The sequence below is a fragment of the Pangasianodon hypophthalmus genome, chromosome 15 (assembly GCF_027358585.1).
Source record: "Pangasianodon hypophthalmus isolate fPanHyp1 chromosome 15, fPanHyp1.pri, whole genome shotgun sequence".
Lineage (NCBI taxonomy): Eukaryota > Metazoa > Chordata > Actinopteri > Siluriformes > Pangasiidae > Pangasianodon > Pangasianodon hypophthalmus.
This window is the reverse complement of record NC_069724.1, coordinates 22,798,800-22,822,346: the sequence shown is the minus strand read 5'-3', so window position 1 is coordinate 22,822,346 and position 23,547 is coordinate 22,798,800. Positions and strand designations below refer to the sequence as shown.

At 41.0% G+C, this 23,547-nt stretch overlaps 2 protein-coding genes across 3 annotated transcripts in view; both read right to left on the bottom strand.

The window, feature by feature from the left end:
* jmy (junction mediating and regulatory protein, p53 cofactor) overlaps window positions 1–11,031 on the bottom strand; it is a 36,530-nt gene extending 25,499 nt beyond the window's left edge. For both annotated transcript variants that reach the window (XM_026929096.3, XM_026929097.3), the window contains exon 1: window positions 9,326–11,031. In XM_026929096.3, coding sequence (XP_026784897.3) covers window positions 9,326–10,105 — 780 coding nt within the window. In that variant the 5' untranslated portion in view covers window positions 10,106–11,031. The remainder of the gene's footprint in view (window positions 1–9,325) is intronic.
* Window positions 11,032–13,256: 2,225 nt separating this feature from the next.
* bhmt (betaine-homocysteine methyltransferase) lies at window positions 13,257–20,987 on the bottom strand. Its single transcript, XM_026929339.3, has 8 exons — window positions 20,748–20,987; window positions 20,325–20,457; window positions 18,343–18,455; window positions 17,858–18,049; window positions 17,463–17,610; window positions 16,257–16,439; window positions 14,801–15,029; window positions 13,257–13,998 (listed from the first exon to the last, which is right to left on the bottom strand). The coding sequence occupies exons 1-8, from the start codon at window positions 20,970–20,972 to the stop codon at window positions 13,818–13,820; spliced, it is 1,404 nt and encodes a 467-aa protein (XP_026785140.1). The 5' UTR covers window positions 20,973–20,987; the 3' UTR covers window positions 13,257–13,817.
* Between the last annotated feature and the right edge of the window lie 2,560 nt (window positions 20,988–23,547).

Below are 23,547 nucleotides of genomic sequence, written 5' to 3'. Positions count from 1 at the left end.
ATTTACACACATCCCGATGAATGAATCGGGTCCAGGACACGTATCCCCACCTCCGAGGTCCACCTGTACCTGACCTGCCTGAACACGCAGCACCACGTCCACCTGCGCAAACATTAAATATCATCTCGTCAATAAAACACACACACACACACACCTGTGGGAAAGAAGGATGAATGATTCTGGTTTACTGCATCCATAAAATGCCATCCATCAGACTGACAAAAGCAAGCCATGATATTATTACCCACGGTGTACAGTGTATAACTGATGCACACCATTTCAGCTATAATGTATAGCGATTTCTTTCTATTTTCTTTTCACTACTGTACCGTATATAAATATCATTTTAAAAACGTACAGGTACGTGTACAAGAGGTGCTTGTGTACTTAATACAGAAAACTGCTTCTGATAATTTAAATAATGGGTAATTTTTAATGTCCAAATTCTTTATATACAGGAGTGTCATGATGATTTCGGGAGCAGTCTGGTGTCTCCCTTGTGGCTGTCCTGTACATGGCGCTCTAAATCTATAGAACAGTTCGTATAGTAAATAGTGAGCGAGTGTGTAAAGGCGTGAGTTCAGACCAGGGTTGGCTTGTACCGGCGTATTCAGAATTGAAAAATACAGTAACTGTATTCAGCCTTCGTTACATTTTGTAACACCTAAATTCAGATTACAGTTACTTTATAAAATTTTGTTAGAATAGTTTTAGAATACATCTCTCCTAAAGAGCACAAAATGGTAGAAATTAAAGAAAAAATGCTCTTAGCTATGAAGTAAACACCGTTTTCTCAGCACTGCACAGTAGCTGATCAGGGACGCTCGTGCTAAAACCTCTAAAGTATACTTTTGGGAAGGAAAAATGGCGAATAAGCAGCAGAAGAGAATTTCAGATGAGTCAAAGTAGAAGTAATATGCCACAGTTTGGTGCCCTGTAAACAGAGGGCAGTGATGGATCAATGGTTAAGGCTCTGGGTTACTGATCAGAAGAGCTTCTGTTGGGCGCTTGAGCAAGGCCCTTAACCCTCTCTGCTCCATGCGCGCTGTATCATGGCTAACTCTGCGCTTCCTAACAAGCTGGGATATGTGAAGAAGAGAATTTCTCTGTGCTATAATGTGTATGTGAGGAATAAAGGCTTCTTCTTGTAATTCCAGATAGGACCTGGGACATGCTGCCGCTGTGCTGTTAGTGACTATTTCTTTCATACACTTGTGAACTCATATGTGTGTGTGTGTGTGTGTGTGTGTGTGTGTGAGCACATGTGCACTGAGCAGGTCTCTGTGATTACCATTAACCTACGATAGAACTAAATCAGCCTTTCGCTAACAGAGTGATTTGTTAGTTGTTTACTCTGATTACATGAAACTGCGATGGCGGATGAACTTGAAGTAGAAGGATGTGGTCAAGAGGTTAGACGCACTTTTAAAATGGACACACAATTGTTGTGTGTGTGGGAGGAAAGGAAGAGGGTAAGCGTCGGAGTGTTTTACTGATTAAGACTGATCTAGCTGTCAGAGTGTTAAGACTGATTGTCATAGAGTCCCGATGCTGCTGGAAAAAAATGAATAAATAAATGACGTTACACTTTTGTGTTCAGTTGGCAGCCCTCCCTTACGAGCATCTTTCTGCGCTCCTGATCAGAACATACACTGATTAGTCCTTAGACATTTTTAACCAATCTGAGGTGTCTAAATTTATTACAGGATACGTAATACATAACGTGTGTGAACGTGAAGGGATTGTCTGGTGTTGTCAATTCATTTTTGTTGCTTTTGTCTGTATACAATGAACAAGAACATACAAACAAACTCACTACTTCTAACAAGCAAAACCCTTCTAACCCTGTTCTAACCCTGTTCTAACCCTGGCTCAGAGACAGCGTTTGTCTTCTGCACTGATTTCAAATCAGCTGAAATCATACTGTATGAACACAAAGTGTTCGATAACGCTGCGCGCTCAAACACATGAACTCGTCTCCCTCTCGGCACTGAGGTTTCCTTCCACTTGTTTTTATTCAAATTTTTTTTATTTGCAAATTTTTTTTTATTTGCATTTCCTGAATGGACACCAGAAACTCCAACAAATATATATATATTTATAAGTGTATCACGTTCAATACGATATCAAAAATCAAAAAATGGAAAAATAAAACTATTCTAAACATAAACTCTACTTCGTACATCTGATTTGCTGTCTCTCGTGGAGAGCTCTGCATCATGTCATGAGAGAGCAGAGTGGGAGGGAAAACGTTTACACTGCGCATATTTCTGTAGGTGTTATCAGAAACTGATTTGTGTTGCAACATTAACATTGTAACTATAAACAGATAAAAAGTATTTAAAAAGTATGCCGTGTTGTTCTTTAATAAAAAAAAAAAAAATTGTACTCATTGCTTTGGTACAAGAGGACTAACACACGACTGGACATGACGTTATTGGAAAACAATCAACTTTGAGGCGGTAACATTAACGCGCTTCATCATACCTCCCTGTTGTTGATTACTTTCCTGTTAGAGCATGGCCTCAAGGGTCTACTCCTTACTTCCGCTTCATGAGCATCTTATTTGTCTGATTTTTTTAGCCTTATTCGGATTGGATGAGGAGTGAGTTTCTAGCGAACTGGATTTTCTATGAACCCGGAAGTTTGCGCCATGCGGTCACATGATCACGCTTCGTTCACAACGTGGTGTCCCAGTGTTCGGAAATGCGCTGGGACCAAAGTTCCAACGGCAGTTTGAAAATACAATTAAACAATAATCACACAGTATATAAGAAGCATCCATTTCTTTTGTTTGTTTGTTTTGCAACTCGGGAAGCGTTTAAGATCCAGAGGAGGGTCACTGATACACACGGTACAAGACTAAATACGGCAAGTAGCAGCAGTCAAACATCTTTTTTTTTCTTTCCCCAATGTGAGGTGACATCACTGCATAGAAACTCTCGGACATGTGCATCCGGATGGGAATAAAATCTCAGAGCAGGAGCACCTGTAAAATAGGAAATTACCTCAGGACTGTAAATGTAGATTTAATCCTGTCCAGATAGGGCTATAGTCTATTAACTGTATTCTTTGTTTTTTGCGTCTACATATCAGCAATCTATTCTTGGTAAATAAAAAAAAAGGCTCTGTATTGTTCCACCATTTCATCATTTCCCGTATCCACTCCTTTGCTTGTTTTCTTCCAGCCAGGGATTTGGACAAGCCGCTCCTGAAAGAGGAACAAAGCTGTGACTGGCAAAGACGAGCTCATACTCACACTGCGTCCAGTTTGTTTGGTTACACACGGACACGTAACGTCTCTGTGCTAACCACAAAATATGACTGAGGCACCCGTCGCGTTGTTTCCACGTGGTGATGACTGATGATCACTTCACTTTTTACCGAAACTGTTGTGTCTGTTCTGCAGGTTTTGCTTGTTGGGTGAAAAGAACGGAGCTCACAAAAGAAAGCGTGTTTTGTTTAAGCCGCGTTCAGGAAAGGTTCAGGAGTTTAGCTGATTAACTCAGAGAAGGGTCAGGATACACTCTGGAGGAAGGACAATTGTTTAAGTTGTGTTTAAGCACTCAGTCTGCACTAGGCTTAGGATGAGTGAGTGTGTGTTAGTGTGTGTGTTAGTGTGTGTGTTAGTGTGTGTGTTTCCTGTTTTTATGACACTCTGTCATATGAATATTGCTTTAAGTCACACAAGCTGCACCCACCTCACATTAAATTCACACATCAGCAGGACACTGAGAAACACACTCGAAAATTTTCACCGTGTGTATGACTCATTCCCACTCTTGCTCTTGTTGTCTTTTTGAAACGTTATCCTCGTAACATGGAGAGAGCAGCTTCTCAGCACACTTTCTGTGTTTCAGCAGTCAGAGTCCTTCACACTGCACTCGCAAGCCGTAGCTGCGTCAAATTAAAAACCATAAGACTAGAACACAATGAAATGTTTAACATTAAATCAGATTTGGCTCTGTGAGCAGCACGAGTGCTTATCTGGGAGCTAATCTGAGCTGATCCCACAACAGCAGCTGCCATGAGAGAGAGAGAGAGAGAGAGAGAGAGAGAGATGTTTTCTAACAGTCTGAAACAGTCATACGTCATCAAGGCTGAACTAAACACAGACCTCTGCACTCTCTCACTCTCTCTCTCTCTCAGACATACACACACACACACTGTTTCTTTGTAGTTCTCTCAGGGGTGGACGAATCATAAATCCATTAGCGAGCCCACCGTGCAAGTAAAACTCCAGCGTGCTGCACATATCTTTGTCGCCCGGAAACCTATTTGACGAGGTCCTATAATAACATACGGTGAGCTAGTTAGCTAGTTATGGGCATTAATACAGACGACGCTACGTTATATGAACATATAGCACATTAGCAAAGAGTCAACAAGTTGATGGTTCAGATTTCGCGTATGAGCTGTAGAGCTCAGTCCACACACTGAGCTTTATTTATCAATCTTATAGTAAAGTTGTGCGTAAACGTTTGCGTAAACCGAACTAAAAATTTCCGCTGGATTTACAAAAGTTACAACGGATTTACAACAGAAGCGCTGAATGTCTTCGTACCCAAGTGCGTACGCTGATCACTGTTGGTTCACACTACGTTATTCGTCGCAGAGAAAAACGAAATATTTGAAATTTTTTGCGGTGCTGAACTGTTCACACTACGCGAGCGACCAGTCGCCAAACCTCGAAATTAGTCAACAACCAGGAAATTCTTGCAGTGTGCGCTAGGCTTGTGTAATTTCACACTGGTGTGAAATGGGCTGACACAGTGTGTTACCACTTTTACCACTCCGAAGTTGATTATTTTCCCGTAAGAGCACATCCTGGAGTGTTTTATTCCTCTTATACCACAGCAGTTTACCCACGTTAACTATTTTTATTTATTAAAGTACAACACAATATATCTATTTTTACCCATTTTTATCTGTTTATAGTTACATTAAAGGTGGTGGAATGTCTGCAAAACAAGTTCCTATTAACAGTCGTTCTCTCACCAGCCTGTCTTCTGAAGTTAGAAAGACAAAAACCTGCAGCTTGTCTTGTAACCAGGAAACCAAAAAGCCCTCTGCCCTGAAGATTTTCCAGTCTCAGAAAAGCAAATGAAGAGGAAATTATGCTAAAGATATTTAAGTGGTTTTGTCAGTTACAGGAGAACAATTAACAGAGAGAGAGAGAGAGAGAGATAGAGAGAGTGATTATGTATATCTGTTATTTCTAATGTCCTTCTTATATATTTGCTAAATCCATCACGACTCCTGCATTCCATCATAAAGGCATTGGCGTAAACTGTTTAAGAATCATCGCCAACAATTCCAACGCTCTAAATATTGACTTGGCTGGCGACAGCAGCGCAGGCCGTGGCATATTTCACGCTATCAGCTGATCCCAGCTGCGCTTGATAACAAACCACTTTACTGCCAATCTGACTCGGCACACTGTGGTCCTGCAGACGATCCCGGAGGAGTCTGGGAAATCTCAGCTCTAAATGAACAAGCCACTCAGCTCTGACACCGACAGCAGAAGGAAAGTGGCGGAAAGTTCTCGACAGAGCTTGTCCTTTGAAGAACGGAGAGAAGACAAGGTCAGGGAGGTTGTTACGGAAACGGGGAAGCCTTGCGGCGTTGCGCTGGAACACCCGGCGTCCCAAACTGGACCAGTCTTTAAACTTTAAATGATTCCAGTCAAACTGGCAGCCATTTTGGACGTCTTTCTTCTTAATATCCGTGGTATTTCCGAGTCCACTCCCTCTATTATTTTCCTATTTTAGGAAGTGGTTGGAAAAAAAAAAAAATGTTCTGCTTTTCCAGAGTTCTCTCACCAGCCAACACACACTCAGGACTATGGCATCACTTCCTGTCTGGAAACCATCCATACAGGCTGTAATGTCTTCCTGTCATTGTTACTTTAAACACCCCTGAAGCTTTGATTCTCTTCACACATCCACGATACCAATTCACGTTCTCAGCCCTTTTTTCTTTATTCACACTCACACACACACACACACACACACGATACACACACTCTTTCTCTCGTCAGTATCACTCCCTCCTCCTCCTACCGGAAGAGAAGGTTTACAGAGGGCCTTGATCTGACCACAATTCTCCGTCCATTACACCCAGCGCTGGAAGTCAAGACAACCTGCTGCGTGATTATTCAGAGCGGGACGGCGATTTCCGTTTATATCTGCGGCGTTGGATCTATACCTGCTTCACTCCAGACATTAGTCGAGATCAATAAAGCACTTAGATTTTATTAATAATTTAAAAAAAACACCTTCGTGAGGACAGCGGGCCAAATATAGGGGCATAAAGTGTAATAACTGATCAGACACAGAGACACTGACGAGGTCAGAGTCGGATGAATTACTGACACGGCAAATCACTTCATCTCGGCTCTTAAAAAAGCTGGACGTGCTGCTGATATTTAAAGCTTGTGCGCTGTTTAGATGATCACTCTGGCTTTTAGATAATCAAAATCATGTAAATTCATTTTTTTTTTTTTAATGTGTGTGTTGATGTGATGGTTTGCTTTGTCAGTCTGTCTGAGACACCAGAGTTGACTCACTTAACCAGTGTTCAGTGTGTTTACATCTTGTCCCGGGTTAAAAGGTTAAAACCACATTAGCTGATCAGCTGTATGTGGCTAATCATTGTCAAAACAGTTTATACAGAAAGAGAGAACAAGACGAGAGCGGGAAAAGAAGAAGGAAATAATGAAGAGGCCGACAAAGCCAAACAAAACATGCCGTGCTGTGCTGTTACAGGAAATTAATCAACAACAGAGTGATGTAATGAAGTGGGGGGACTCTTATTCCAAAGCAGAGCTACTCACAACTGACACCACGTCCACATCTAATATTTATTAAATGTACTTTTCGTCCGTTCATAAGTACGTTGTGAAATGTCCATGAAAAACATATTAGCTCCTGTTATCACTTACGTTATAGCAGCTATAAACAGTCATTCCCTCACCAGCCTCTTTTAGTGGTGGAAAAACCACAAACTACAGTTACAGCTTTACGTCTGACTGTTACAATGTGCTGACACTGGAGACTCCTTCCAAAAATGCTAAATAAAGATTCACCATATCAACAATTACACACAGCTTTTAATCCGGGAACGTATTACGAGAACATTAACATAAAGCTGCGATTTGCCTTTTAGCTGGAACTACTGTCAGATCCACCTTCTGACCAATCAGAATCGAGAATGCAACAGCACTGTGGTATAAGACTAAATATCGATTCCTAATAACTGCTAATCGGCAGTATTTCGAGTCTTCGCAGGTTTACGTTTCTGATTTAAAAGATTAAAATACAGGACTAGGCTGATTTTGGATCAAATTTTTATCTGTTAAAAAGTTGTACACTTGCTCTGTTTATTGAAAATGATAAAGAATAATGTTCAATTTCTTCCAAATCAACACAATCATCATTTTCAGTCTTATTCCCGACCAGGAACTCATAATTTACGCCTCTCAATTATAGTTCAGCTCATTTTAATGCTTCTTCTACTCAGCCGTGCTCATACAGAGCTAGTCCCTTGCTGATTATTTTATTTTTTTCCCCGAACGGTCGACTTTACACACGCCTCAGCTCAGCGCAAAATGCTGACTGCAGCAGAACAGATCAGGTTTCAGTGAGATAAAGGTCAACAGATGGCAGCTCAGGGGCTTTCAGGAAACAAAAACACATTCAGAGCTGTATGTGTCTCTAGCGGTGACTCAAACACTCCTGTACGTTCACTTTTCACCTGAATTAAGGCCTTGTTCGCCATCGCTCTGTTTTCGGAGCGAAAGCACCAGAAAGCGGTGTCTATACTCCACGGCCGAAAGTGTAACACGACACTGAAGGTCTGCAATACGATCGATTAAATATTAAAAGCAGCGGGTCCTTGAGCCACGTTCGGAACGTGACCCGTGATGATGTCCAGACGGGATCTGCCACGACACGCAGATATGCCACGTTAAATGCACATCAGGCATCTGGAACCAACCATAAAGATTAACAGCACAAAAATAAACAAAGCCATGATTTCCAGGAACTGTGGAGTTTTACTGGCAGATTGAGGAAATGTTTTGTGATTTTTTTTTTTTTGTCTTGTTACACACCTGTCTCATCAATTAATGATCAGGTGTAACGATATAAAACAGCTCTGACCCACTTCCTCCACCTGATTACTAACGATGGAGGTGAGTGTGTGAGAGAGAAGAAAAATCGCCACACGCTTCTCAAAGAAAAACAATCCACTTTCTCAAGAGCCTCGCGTTTGCCATATTTACCTTAAGTTTTACAGATTTTCTTCGTATTCATGTGTGTATTATGATGCTAATCGGCTGACTGACATGTTTGTTCACAGCACAGCTGATTTACATTTAGCGACGCCCACAAAACTCCATAAAAGGCGAAGCTCACAGTGACCTGAAAACAACTACACGGTGAAAGACGCCTCCTAAGAGCATGTGCTGAATCTTCCACTAATGCAGCTCAGCCACTGCAGCGTGTCAGCTACACAGACACACACCAACTCTTCCTACTTTTATAGGGCGTCATTACTTTTGCCACGATTAAATGGCTAGTCATATTCGTCTTAATTCATGGATTTGTTTTGTAGCACTCTCTTTCAAAACATTACTATGAAACGACAAAATTTTCACTTGAACGTGTGTAAAAAGTAAAATAAGGAAGTGATTTAAACTCGACAGCGTAATCTCTAAAAAAAATTCGAATTCATCAAACTCATCACCGAATATACGATTTAAAGCCGATCGATCGAGGGTCACATCAGAGAGCGGAATTATAAGTAAACTCAGGAGCTCTTGTAGGATACGAACGTTTTTCCAAACTAACTGGATTGTCACGTTCATCACGTTTCTTGTGTAAACGCTCCTGCGAATGATTTTACGAATAATTTCGTTCGTACGCAGTTCTGCAGCTGCATTTCCAAACTCCATCAGAGCTCACGTTAACTGATAAACTGGATGTTAAAATCTGTGTTTCCTCTAGCAATTGTTCTGGTTTGTATTATTTTAAATAAAGAAGCTAACAGACTTTAGTAAGCAAATTTTACTAGGATTAAGCATTTTGCATCGTGATGACGTCACGAAGTGCTGTGAAGTTCATGAGTTTAGTGATAAGTTGGTGCTGACACTCGCCTTAATGCTTCCATGATGGACCATTTTTGTTCTCCTGGACAACGGCACGTTCCTCTAGTGTGCCTTCATCCTGTCTACTCAGGGGAGCAACTTTATTTTTTGGCACACACACACACACACACACACACACCTTCCCCACTGTTAAGGGAGCCTTGTGGCGTGTCTCACCTCGTGCAGGCGCTTTTTTTGCCGCTGCAGAGCATCCTCGTAGCCCTTTTGCCGCAGCTCACTCAGACTCTCGTAGTACTCCTCCGAGTCGTCTCCGTCCGCGAACAGCACCTGGGAGAGGATCTTCCAGCCGCACGTGTCCAGCGCGTGGCCCAGGTACACCTGCAGCTGGTAGCAGAGCGCCTCCGTGTCGCGCCGCGTGACCTCCGGGACCCCGAACAACACCGACCACATGGCCGACTGCTGCTCCTGCTCGGGGAACGGAGGCAGGCACGGCTCGAGGTCCGAGTTGACCGCGCAGAGCTGTGCGTGAGCCGCGCGCAGGTCCTGGAAGGAGAACAGGCCGGCCCAGCTCGAGTCGCCGCCGATGATGACGAGGGAGACGCCGGCGTCTGGGTCGTCCGTGTCGTCCGGAGAACGTGCGTCGGTGATGGCGACAGCGACGGACGCGGGCTCGAGAACCTCGATGTCACCAAGCGCGGCGGTTTTGCTCGGGCTTCGCGTGGGCTTAGATTTATCCGAGGCTTTCTCTCGCGCGCTCTTCGAGGCCACGGGACGTTTGTCTTGAAGCAGCGCGCCTTCAGCCACCTCCGTCACCGAGTCCCGCGCCGCCGCGCTGCGCTTCTGCACCGTCCGGTCGTGGCAGGTGACCGCGAACTTGCCCTCGATGTCGTTCCAGGCCACGATGAAGACGAATTTGTGCTTCTCTTTTTCCTCGAAGACGTTCGGCCTTACAGAAACCCAACCGGACTCCAGAGACTCCTCCATTGTGAATGACATCTGACGGTTAGCTAACCGCGGCTAATAACAAAACACCCGCTTTAAACAAACCCCGGGATAAAAACAACAACAAAGAAAGAAAGAAAGAAAGAAAGAAGGGATCGATGTCGGATGTCAGCTCGATGATGACGTCGCGGTGAAGCGTCTCCCTTATGACGTAACGATAATTTAAAGAAAACCGTCAAACTCTAAACTACAAAACAACCGTGGATTAAAATAAACATCGCGCGCACACTTCAGTTTCCGGCCCGTCTGATACTGAAGCCCGTCTCTCTTCATCCTCATCCTTTCTTTTCTTCTCCTCTTCTCCTCCTTTCCTCTCCACCTGCTCTCTGAAGTACCTATTTGTTTTGTTTTGTTTTACATACTCTCGCCTTTGTTGTTTGTTGTTGTTGTTGTTGTTTTGTTGTTTTATTGCCTTCTTGCCTTTTGTGTCCCGCAGGCAGAGAGGACAATGCGGGAGTCGACTGGGCTCGCGCGCTGCTCCACTCGGTCACGTGGGAGGATCTGTTTACAAGCGCACGGCGCGTGAGAGTCCTGCCGTGACGTCAGGCGCTCGAGCGGAAAGCAGGGGGCGGGATCAAGGCGGTCGGCTCGAGCGCTCCTTCCTGTCCACTCAATCACACACACACACACACAAAAAAGTCCGTTAGAAGGTTCGCCGTGACGTCACACACCAGGCTTTTTTTTTTTTTTTTTAACGGATCCGTTAGCTAGCTAGCTCGCAGGCTGAAAAAAAAAACGACTCTAGAACAAAGAAAAGCTAAAACTACGTGTAAACAAGGTCACTAATAGAATAATAATAACAATGTCGCTAATGTTGGTCAGATGAATCCGTGTGTGTGTGTGTGTGTGTGTGTGTGTGTGTGTGTGTGTGTCCTAACAGCAGCAGCATCCTTTCCTCTCTGCAACAGTCTGTTTTCATCCGACGACTCCAGCCTGTCTGCCTGGTGACGTACCGGAAGTGGAACACATAAACATCCGGCACGTGGGACCCGCACTGTACGTGCTGACGCAATGAAGGATGCGCGAGGGCTCGCCGAAGCATGATAAACATCACATCATATCATATTATAACTCATATTAAACTACATATTATAATCTTATATGAGGAGGAAATGTGGAAAAAAACTTTTATGATATAATCATATTATTGATGACAAAAAAAAATATGTTTTTTAAAACAGGGGTTCTCAGTTTTTTGTAGCTTTTTTTTCTGAAAATAATAATAATAACAACAGCAATAAAAAAAAATACAATTACTTTTTAATGTATATCTGTAATACTGATGACAATTTTTTTTTAAATGCAGGTTCTCAAAATTTATTCATGAAATTTCCGTACACATAGAAATAATAATAATAATAATGACAAAAAATACAATCACTTTTTAAGCTATATCTGTATTACTGACGGTAATAAAATAAAATGCAGGTCCCTTTAAACAGAGTTACTCAAACCTTCTGTAGCCAGGGACAGGGAATTATTTATATAATATCTAAAAATTATATAAATCTCTGTAATTATATTTTGTGTATTTATTACAGCCATAAAGCTTTCCATTCCTGAACCTCTACTCATACTACTACTACTACTACTAATACTAATACTAATAATAATAATAATAATAATAATAATACATTCATTTACCTTTTATATCTGCATTATTAATGACTTTATAAAAATGCTTGTCCCTTTATACAGGGGTTCTGAAACTTTCCGTAGTCAGGGACCCCTTTAACTTTAACTCCTTTAAAATGTGTATTTTCTGAACATTATTTAAATCTGTAAAACAACATTCTGTGTATTTATTAGAGCCATACACCTTTTTATTCCTGAACTTTCCACCAACAGAACACATGATGTCCAAACTGACATTGTTTATTTAGGTCCACTTGTTTTATTGAGTTACTGAGGTCAAATACACCATGCAGGTCTTTTCATTCCCGTAGAGCTCAACCTAACTCATTCACTGCACAGCATTTACAGTGTTACTGCACATTTATAAGCAGTTATTAACAGACTGACATACAATATGACCTTTCAGAATCACTAATGTTTAAAAAAAGGCTTCATTCCTTCAGATGGTTTAATTGAAAGGGTTTCTAACTGCTTTCCAATCAATCAATCATTGATGATCTCTCTCTCTCTCTCTCTCTGTCTCTCTCTTCAGAATTCTATGTAATGACATTTCTTCCAACACATGCAGAGATGACAAGCTGCCTCAGATGTTCTTTAAGAGCTTAAAACCGGAAGTGGTCGTTAAAAGAGCTTTTTTTAAGTCCACTAGGGGGCAGTGATCACTTACACATCCGCTTTATAATACACTGATACACAAACTGTGGTGTGAAAAGAGGAGCTACTGGGACATCTAATTAACATTATTGTTTACAATTTGCAAAATACATAATTATTACCCACTGATGTTTTGAAACATTTTAAATAGAATTATGTGTAACTTGAAAGTAAGATTATTCTTATCAATATTATTATTAATATATCATCATAATCAGTTTTGTTAATAATATATTTTTGTCAGTCATAATTGTGTTTTTAAAAACAATCAAGTTCTAATATTAGAAGAATAATTTAAGTTATGTTCACAACTTTTTATGTTTTAGTATTGTAAATAAGTTTTATTTATTTTTATGTTAAGAAAAAATTTAGTTTTTAATGTTTCCGAAAAGCAATCAATTTATCATAACAGCAACAATAATAAACAAATACTGAAAATACTTTAATACAAAAAAAAAAATTGTTAATGTTCAATTTTAATTTTTGTTAATGACAGTTTTTGATAAATAATAAGGCGAAGAACATCAGCACTTCCAGTGTCATGGGCTCTAAAATTATAATGATATAGTGCTTGGTTGTATGGCATAATGTTACTGAATACCAACAGAAGAAGCTCATGCCTTTTTAGCTCCTATCAACTAATAGCTGTGATCATTCATCAAGACCTAACTGTATTCTACACCTCCTTTTTCCTTTAGGTTTCTTTACAGAAAGCTGCTTTTCATTCATCGAGCCCATCTGGAAGTTGAAATTGAAATGACCAAAACAGGGAGCACAATTTCTCTTTTTTTGTGATGCATTATATTGAATTTAAATGCAAACTAAAAGGAGAATAAAAGCAGACAAAAGAGATACATCACATTGACATGTTTAATGAAGCAACAAGTCAACAACAGAATGCAAAACGTCAAGAAAGCACTTGATCGGACAACACCGTTGAAAGCCTGGAGTGTTCGGCGAACCTGGAATTACGAACGACTCCAAATGGATGAATGGTCACGCAGCTTTGCTCATCTCAGCAGCGACGAGTTGTACAGTGCCATCTAGAGTCATCAGAGAGGTGGAATCGACTCACAGAGCATAGACCAAAACGTTACATCGATATCATATGGTAAAAAGCAAAGACCACGGTGCCTCAGCTACAATCATAAATGTACATTTTAGTCTAAACACTGCCTTCACGCGCTGGAGAAAAAGAATACAGAGTTTGTTTCGATAGAAAAATGGTCCTGGCAAAAACATGCCAATATGAACATTTCGCTTTTGATTATATGTAACCTAACAGAGAAAAAACGGGCGAGAGAGCGAGAGAGCAAGGTCTCGTCTTTTTCCAATCTCTTTCCTCCCCTCTTCTCTCTCTCAGTTTCCCACACTCTGGTGGCACGAATGAGCGTGGGTTTTTCCTTCGTCTCCATATTCAGGACTTGGTTTCAGACTTGGCGAACAGTGGGCGCAGCTGCTCCTGAGTGGTGGCCTCCTTCTGCTGCATCAGGTCCGGGTGGCCTTTAGTGACGCCCCAGCTGTCCGGGTTGGACATGGATGGGCAGAACGGGCGACCCGAGGCGGGCTTCAGCTTCTCCCAGTAATCACGACGGGCTCTGGATGACAAAACAACCATGCGAGTTTCCATTAAAAGTCAAAGCATGGAGTTTTAACACACAATAATGGAGTTAATCCAGGTATAACAGATCAGGGGTAACATTTGACTTTAACAGGAGACATGAAACAAGTGCATGTTGTTTCACATGTGCTAAATTCTGATACCTCTGATCTGCTTTTCACCAAATAGGACTTTTCTGCCTTATATTAATAATTAACTCTTTTCATTTTGATATGGCTTAAAATTTGGTCTTTTACCTAAAGTTGCTTGAGGTTTTACTGGAAATTAAAGGTGTAATGAAATGTTTATTCTTTAAAAATTCTTTAATAAAGAAAAAAGTTGTAATCGTTGGCAAACTGCTGTGGTATAAGAGGAAGAAAACAGTTTGGGAGGTGTTATTGCAAAATAACAGCTTAACAGTAAATCCGCATCACATCAGGCCACATTACAGCACCCTATTGTTGATTCTTTTCCTAGAACAGCACACCCTGAAGTGCGTGCTGTTATACGAGAGGCATTTTCGCTCACGGACTGACTGACTGACTCCCATTGCTGACATGCGCATACATGAGGAGTCTAGTTAGCTGAATTTCAATCTTGCTACCCTTAGCTAGCAAGCAGTGAGCGATACCAGGGACATTCTCGGATGTACATGCATCTGCTGACACTTGTGTGACAGCCTATGGCGTTCCAGCAAAACTTGGCTTTCCTAGTTAAACACACATACTAATATTGTGAAACTTAGAGAATTAATGGGTTAGCACTTTAGGGAATGTGTAAGCAGTGTAATTTAGGGTTACCTGGCGCGGACCCAGGGCTTGGTGTGCATTTCCAGGCCGCTTCCCCACTGGCCGTGCTTCTGCGAGCCCTCGGGCAGGACGCCTCGTTCCGGAGCCAGCTCCTCAGCTACAGCACGGATGTGATAGGGCTCGAACCCACAGCAGCCTCCAATGAAGTGGATACCTGCCTTGTAGGCCTCTCTGGCGTACTGCTGCATGTCCCAGCGGGTCAGCACTCTGGGCTCCAGAGCTGTAGGACACACACACAGACAAAGGGCAGAGTTATGGGTGATCTAAAGACAAAAACGTCTGAATGAGAGTGTATAAGAATTATGCAATTATGCCAGTGTTTGTGTTACCTTGTTGTATAATTCACAGTAAAAATAATAATAATAATGAACCAGGCATTTTTAAAATCATACAACATTTGTGCTCCCTCTAAAGTGGTCTTGTTGAGTTTTTATCCAGTTAGTGTTGCTGTAGTTCATCACTGTATTGTTTCCTGCACTAAAGCCTTTGCTACAGCCATAATCTTTCTATTTTAGGTTTAGAAATGGATTTTCTTTTTTTTTTTTTTAAATCAATTCTTCCAATTGTTATCTTGAGCAAGCTGGCACAAAACTTTCCTTCTGGATCAATAAATTTCTCATATTTATCCCAGTCATCTATAAGAAGACGTCGTTATACAGCGATATTTAATTCTGAAACCTTTTAATTCACTTCATAAGTAACTTTTATTTGTCTGATCACTGATGCTGTAATGTTAGTTACTGGTGATGTTCATTTACCACACAGAGAGGCTGATTACACAACTGCTGAAGGAACAGGCCTAGTGCAAAAAACTTGCTTCACTGTACAAGTACGAGAAAAATACAGCGTCTCTGATCCAGAGTAGCATCCAACAGATTGAGCTCCAACCTTAGCGAAAGACGCTGACGTTTATCTAGGAAAGCAATGCTTAAGGGTCACAGGGCAGAGTGAACATGATCCCTACAACAAATATAATAAACATTTCAGAGGTTCTGACCTTTGACCTTTAGCAGCACTTACGATTGGTCCTAGAAGTAAGCAATGTGCTTTCTCATGTTTTATGTTTCAGCTTCGTGGGACAAAAATGGATAGGAAAGGAGGAACCAGAGTGAGAGAGGAGAGAATGAGGAACGTGTGAAGGATTAGTTACAGCCAGAGAGAAGAAAAGCTGAAGGGTGGCGTGAAAATATCGGGGGTGGTTAGGGGACAAAGATAGATCTTCAGACGTCTGACTTGCACCTGTTGCTAACTAGGAAAAGAGAGGGAGAGTGAAGTTTATGGACGAAGAAGAAAAAAAAAAAAGTAACTGATGCCTAATAGAAACTAATGACGTGTGTATGCACACTGCCACGTGGTGCTGTTTGTATGTCACGTTTATTTTCTGCATGGGATAGTAGACAGAGAGGCATATACAGCATTGGTTGATAATGAATGAGTAAATGTTTACCGAATGGGAACTCGGGCAGGTCGATGAAGCCTTGGCAGCCGCAGTCAGGTGTGTGGTAGGCCAGAGGCTGCACCATGTAGTGAGCTTTGAGTCCAGCCTTCTCCACTGCCGCCTTCATCATGGACACAGTCTCGACACAGGTCTTCGGGTCAAAGTGGCAGTTCACACCGACGATGTCGGCACCTGGGGGCAAGAAGGGAACAAGAGGGTGAGCCGAAAGGGGACATTGGCAGCAAGTGTCTCAATGTTACTTTTTGGTGACGGTTTATTACTTACTCTCCAATTCTGCAAGTAGCAGAAATTGTCGATACCTCTGGTGAGTTTATGTAGTTAGTACAGTTAGCTTGCTTTGCTAAACTGACAACAAAGCTAGTGAGTGCGAAGCCTAGCATGTACCACGTAAATCGGAAACAAAAAGTGATGTCTATAAATCATACGGTTAGCTGTAGGCTATACATTTTGGCTACTACCATTTAAGGGAAATCAACACTCATAAGCAATAGTTGCTACATGCTCACAAGAGATGAGCTACAAGTAACACAAGCGACTTGTTTCTTGCTTGCTAGTGTGAATGTAGTGTAATGTTAACAAGTTGTTCAGCATATCAGGCACTTGGTTATGAGGTTGGAGGGATGGTCTAATGTGTAAAAGGTGGAATTGTGTGTTGTATGTTTAAGTGTATTAGAGGATATAGCTTGAATATCAATGTAGTCTTATTTCACATACAAATGGTTTTACTGAGCCAAACAAGGTCATTTGTGGGTATAATGTAATGTAAGGGTATAATTGTGTAGTTTTTGGCTGCACTGCTTCTGTATTATCTCAAGTAGTCACAAAAAAAAACATTTAATCCCAATGAGAGTCAAGTCATCAACAAATCACATGTGGAGTAATTGTTCATTCTGCTAAGGTTTATTGAGACTTGTTGACATGTTTTTCTTTCGGCTGCTCCCGTTAGGGGTTGCCACAGCGGATGATCATTGGTCCGCATGTTTGATTTGGCACAGGTTTTACGCCAGATGCCCTTCCTGAGGCATCCCTTCCATTTTATCAGGGCTTGGGACCAGCACTGAGAGTACACTCCCAGTGCCTGGGTTCGTTCCCTGCCCGGGAATTGAACCCAGACCACGGCAGTGAGAGTGTGTTGACATATAGAACAGTACATAATAGTAAAAGACAGGAGCGGGAGAAAAACAAACAACGTACCAGCCTTCACCAGACGGACAGCGCACTCTCCGGGGGAGACTCCATGCATGTCTCCTGCTGGTCCAATGCACAGGCTGGCAGCGACGGGTTTCCCAGTGGCCTTCAGGACGTGGACGGCCCACTCGGCTTCCTCCACGTGCTCGAAGTACTGCAGCACGAATCACAACATTTAGATAATGCTAACTCGCACACAGTTAAAGCAGCAGTTTTTTCTTTTTTTTTTTTTTTTTTTAATTGTATAGTGTTGTGTATATTTCAGGTTTAATATTGAGCCTTATTTATCGAGCTGGATATAAATGAATTTTCATCGATTGTTCACATTTACACAAGCAATGTGGTAGTCATGAAAATCCATCTAGCTCTACCAAACATTCGGCGTGACATGACTGCCTCACCTCGGCGATCAGGAAGTCCACGTTCTTCTTGATGAAGACGTCCATCTGCTTCTTGAAGATGGCCTTCACATCAGTCTCGCTTTTGCAGCTCAGGTAGGACGGGGTCTGAGAGACTCCACCAGCCACCAAGGCATCGCCCTCATTGGCTACCTCCCTGGCCAGGTCACAAGCAGCCTCGTTGACTTGCGCCCCCTGTGGGCGGGGAAAAGTGGTTATTACAGCACAACACGAGTACGAGTGCGAGGATATGTTCTAGTTTTAAGACTCATCATAGTTCCCCCTCCCCCACCATTTCCTTTTCCATCAGAGCTTAATTCTGGTGGTCCAGCACATGAAAGCGTTTACACCACAGCGTGTTATAGCGTGTAATATCGTACGAGGAGACAGCAAAAAGCTGTCCTGATGCCCCTCACTGCCACAAAACACTGCTTTAATTGCATTTATATCACTTTACTCAAACACAGTACAAATATGAAAAGTCTTACAGTGAAGCCAACAGTGTTGCCTCTGTTCTCTAGTTTATCGTCGCTGGCGTAGAAGGTAAAAGTCTGCATGACATTTGACCCCGCCCTCAGGAATTCTCTGTGCAGCTGTCGCACTAAGATACAGAGAGAGAAAGTGAGAATCCATTCACAGCTCTTGACTGCTGAGCAATCAGTTATTTGGCATTGCACAAATCAAACCAGTCAAATGTACAGTCTTTGATTTGACCTATATATGCACTATATATACACACACACACACACATTTTATAATTACACACATGTCCAAAAATTGGAGACTACACTGATAATCTGGGATTTTTTTCCCTATTTAAAACTGGAAATAAAAGTTTTAGAAATACTCAAGCTTCTGCACTATATCTACATCACTATTAAAATGTATGGAAACGTGTGATATTGATCATAACTCCTCAAGCCTTATCTCCTTCATTTGTGTTCAGACGACATTCAGATTGGATCAAACACGTCTGCTTTTGGACAACCTTGTGCTCCAGTTGTGCACTTTGGCTTTGAACATTCAAGAAAACAAGGCAAGATAGAAGCATTTTCACAAATGGTCTCAAACTTTCTATAGAATATATAAGTACACTGTAGGTACTTCCTGGATTCTTCAGAAATATCATATATGTTCTTCAGAATATGTTGTCTGTGTATCTTTAAAATCCAAACTTATAAGTGAACAGCTCTGGAATCTCAGAGAGCACTGACTAAGTAGTTAACGTCCATAGACGCATCTATTGTGCCAGTCTTGGAAAGAAAGAAATGGAGGGAGAAAAAAAACCAAAAAAAAAACATTTTGATCCATTCATCCATTGATCATTCATAGCCTGTCCTGTGGTCCAACAGTGCAGGCTAGGAATGACAGAAAAAAAAAGAAAAAAAAAAAAACCAACACATTTTGACCCATTTCGTTCTTTTTTCTCCCATTTCTTTCTTTCCAAGATTGGAAATTTTCCAAGCTTGCCATCTTGTATACAACCATTACAGTGGTCATTTCTAGGTCCTTGAAAGACGCATTAAAGACAGGCCAAAATCTATATTTTTTAAATCTTTTGTGTTTATATCTTTTACAGTGGATGGAGCAACCAAGCATCATCCATAACTATAGATTTTATTGTATTTGATTTAAGGAAGCTTTTAAATCCAGCCTTTCTAATCCTATCTGCAAAAAAAGGTTGGTGTAGCTTCAGGTTTTCATTTCAACCAATCAGAAACCACATTCCTGATTCTTAGACTTCAGCTGATGATCAAATATGGCGCCTTCTTGATTAAAATTAAAACCTGCAGCCTCAGCAGCTCTCTGTGATTTAAAACGCAGGGTGAATAGAGGTTGTTTCTGGAGCTCTTTGTGTTCTTCTGCTAATCCAGCACACTTGATGCTTCTAATCAAGGCTTGAACAGTAAAATCGGGTGTGTTGGAGCTAAATTCTTCAGGGCGCAAGATCTCTATCTTTACATGTGCAACATGGTGTTTTTGGTATTTCAGGTATTTCGTTTTTTTTTTAAAACTTTTATCAGGTGTGCACATACACAACATCTAACTCCTTAACATGTGCATTATTGGGGATACATTTTATAGCATTTGATGGATGTTTTGCTAAATATGTGCTTAACACCAATATATAAAAAAATAGTTAAGATGAAGGGAGTTTGACAAATCTGCAATGCAATACAACTTTACTGATTATTGATTTCTTAACTTATTTTGGAGGAATTCAATTTTCAAGCTAGTGTTACATCATCTAAACTTTAAGAGTGGAATGTCAAGGATTTTAGACAGAACTTCAAAAGGCAAATCACCTTTGCATCACCTTAGGTTGCAAAATCACCCTAATGGGTGGCGCATAATTACGCATGGCACAAATGATGCAGTCACTAAAATCAACATGGACGTGAGTTTTCACAAATCTGCACGAACTGTTTAGAACTTGGACTTTTTTTTACGGATAAAACGTGATACTCACCCGCTTCGGGGTGCTCAGCTGCAGCTTCAGGAGTCCAGGGTCCGGCTTTGACGTAGCCTCTCTTCTCCAGGGCGAAGACGAAGCCGCCGTCTCCGATCACAATCTCGCCTGCATTCAGGCGTTCCAGGATGCCCTGCAAACAAAACAAACAAACAAACAAACAAACAAACAAAATCAGAAAAAAAAACCTAAATCAGTATCAAAGGTATAGTGTGGGTTTATTGGTTTATTGGGAGAATTCCTTTAGATGGATTCTGGAGAATAACTTTTTAGAAGTTTGCGTGCGTAAAATACAAAAATCTGAAAAGATTCTGCAAAACATCCTCACCAACACTCATTCCCACTGCACGGTCACACTTGGTTACCTGCTTTGTTTTTTTGCAAAGCACCTCCTAAATGAAGAAGTCTGAAAGATTCATTTACCTTCTTTGATCCGACGGGTGCCATTTGTTTTGGAGATCTTTGGTCTTGGAGGGGATGTAAAGTTAATATCAGAGTGACTCGAACCCTGGCCTGACACTCTGAAGAAAGCAGAAGGCAAACCAGCTTTTTATATCTCGCTGAGAAGGAGGAGGAGGAGAAGGAGTAGTGGGTGTGGCGCTCACCCCCAAAGCCTTTCTCCTTCTGCGTAATGAGTGATGCAACCATGTCTCCCGCCTCCTGGCTTTTCGAAATCCAGTGGACTTATCTATGAATTGACGTGGAATCCTGTGCACGTGTTTATTTAGAGGTCTCAGGTTGAGCAAGCAGAATTAAAGTTCAAATTAAAGCACACACTTTTGTCACTGCTTTTTTTTTCCATTAATTTTTGTTTGTTTCTAAGAGCCTACAACAGAAATGCTTTCTGAGTTTCGAGGTTGAACAAATCAAGCATTAAAATCATTTTTGTAGTGATTTCATGACCTACAGTTTGATGATCAGCAGGTCCAAAGATCATCACAATGGCCTACTTTTTTTTTTTTTTTTTTGGCCACTTGCAAAATACGTGATAAAATGGTGCTGACAAGCTAGAGATATTTCAATGCAGAGAAAAAACAACTTAACTGCATGTACCTTTTTGTCTGCATGTTGTACAAGCTGATTAAGCCACTTTAAGCATGCATGGGAGTGGATTATACATTGATTCTTGCAGCAGATTGACTGACCATGGATGTGCTCACTCTGGCATGGGTCACAGGTCAAAACCTTTCCACACACAGTGCACCAGAGGAAAGCAAATATTTAGAAGAACTGGTCAGAATGTCTTGTTTTTGCCCACACACATCCATGGACGTAATTTCATTTGCACTCATAAGAGTTGTTTAGATGGTTTGGGTGCAAACCATGATCTAACCAAAAAATTAACCCTGACTTCAGCTTCTTTTCTAATTTTGCACCGTATATTATGAGCGGCTGTCCACAAAACTGACATTACACATAACCATTAAGCAAGGAAAATATGAAATATGTCAAAAGATGTTCAATTTGTCATGCTCTGCAGTAATCTATGTTACAGAAAAGTTTCAAATATGAATACTCACACTTTATGCGTTATGTTTCACAAACCGGTCACATGTAGTGCATGTCTTTTTCTCATGTGATTTTTTTCACATGTTAATTTTTCACGTGTTTATTTTCATACATAAACACACATTTGCAGTTTCAGGGCATAACCTGGTCAAATGCACGTTCCATAAAAGGCTACCTTATAGCAGTTTCAGAAGTACTGATATGCTATCAAGGTGCTAATAATTGTATTTCTTTCTGGATTTGTTAAACTTTTTTCTTTTCCTGTTTGAGCTCTGATCTTTAAAGAACACACAACATGCACAGTTTCTAAATGCCCACTTTGGCTTCTACCTCACTCAGCAAATAAAACATGGTTGCTGGTTATCTTCAGTTGAAGGTACACAGCTGTCTGCAAAGATCTCTGCACACGCACACGCACACGCACACACACACACACACACACACACAGTCTTGTGAAAGACACACAAAAAAATGCACAACAACATACAGATGCAAATGCTTTTGCTCATGCATGCATGCACTGAGACATGCGAAACATTTTTTATATTAAAAACCAGCAACCTGGACATGAAATAAAGGCAAAACTCTGGAAGCAATTCTGTGTAGGGGTTAAGTACAGTGACCATGAAGGACCGCATGATAAGACTCCCTCCCCCCTGCCACCAGTTGTCAGCGCGGCTTTCCTGTACTGACCTGTTTAGACTGGATCTTACACACCAACTGGTCCTGAACACGCTGCAGCTCCGGCTCCAGTTGCATCCAGGAGCAGACACTTTAACAGAAGAGACATTGCAATGGGATCAGTTACAAGCCCACATGCTTCGCTTTTTTATACTTCAGACAGATATAATGAATTTGGACAGGATTTGCAGGAACATTTGTGCAACTGTTAAAAATTACAAAGGCACAGGAAATATAATATATAATGCATGTTCTATAGATACAATATAACGTTGATGTTAGCTAGATTAATATTTTGGGGGCACAAATTTCTGAGGCATAGCGTTAGACCTAATTTAACATTGTAAAACTTTTTATTTTGAGAAAAACATCATGGCTGAATCCATGTTCACTTATATACCAGTTAATTTGCACTTACATTCAACTCTACTGTACTGTGCATTCATGTCTCTGGACTCATGTCTACTCATATATCATGTCATTTTCACTGTTTGTCACTTGCACATTTTTGCCATGCTTGCACTATATCACTCATTGCTACATTGCTATTTGCACTTCTGGTTAGATGTTAACTGCATTTCCTTGCCTTTGTACTTGTACACTGCAGAATGAGAGTAGAGTTGAATTTAATCTAACGAAATACAATTTTAATATAATTTAGACCACGTGGCTGTTTCTTGATTTATTTTCTATAACAGTAATTGTTTATATGGTGAAGGTGTTCGGAAGGAGTCTTCAGTGTCAGCACTTAAAGCTGTAACTTTTCACCACAGGACAGACGACTTCGCACTCTGTAGGTTTTCGGTAACATGACAAGCTACATTTTTCTGTCTTATTAACGTCTAGATAAGTGGAATAAAACACTTCGGGATGTTCTCTAATAAGAAAATAACTAACTTTAGTCTGGTAACAGTAACATCTCTTGATCACCACCTTGTCATTGATTACTTTCCTATAACAGCACACCCACAAATGTTTTACTTCTTTCTTACCACAGCAATTTACCAGTGATTACAATTTTTTAATTTATTAA

Bases quoted from the DNA above. Each gene is read 5' to 3' on its own strand.
- bhmt (XM_026929339.3), bottom strand. From the start codon at position 20,972: ATGGTTGCATCACTCATTACGCAGAAGGAGAAAGGCTTTGGGGGTGAG. The intron at 18,456-20,324 runs GTGAGTATCACG...TCTGTATCTTAG, and splicing joins AGCTGAGCACCCCGAAGCGG to TGCGACAGCTGCACAGAGAA. The intron at 16,440-17,462 runs GTACGTTGTTTG...TCTTGCCCCCAG, and splicing joins TGTCCGTCTGGTGAAGGCTG to GTGCCGACATCGTCGGTGTG.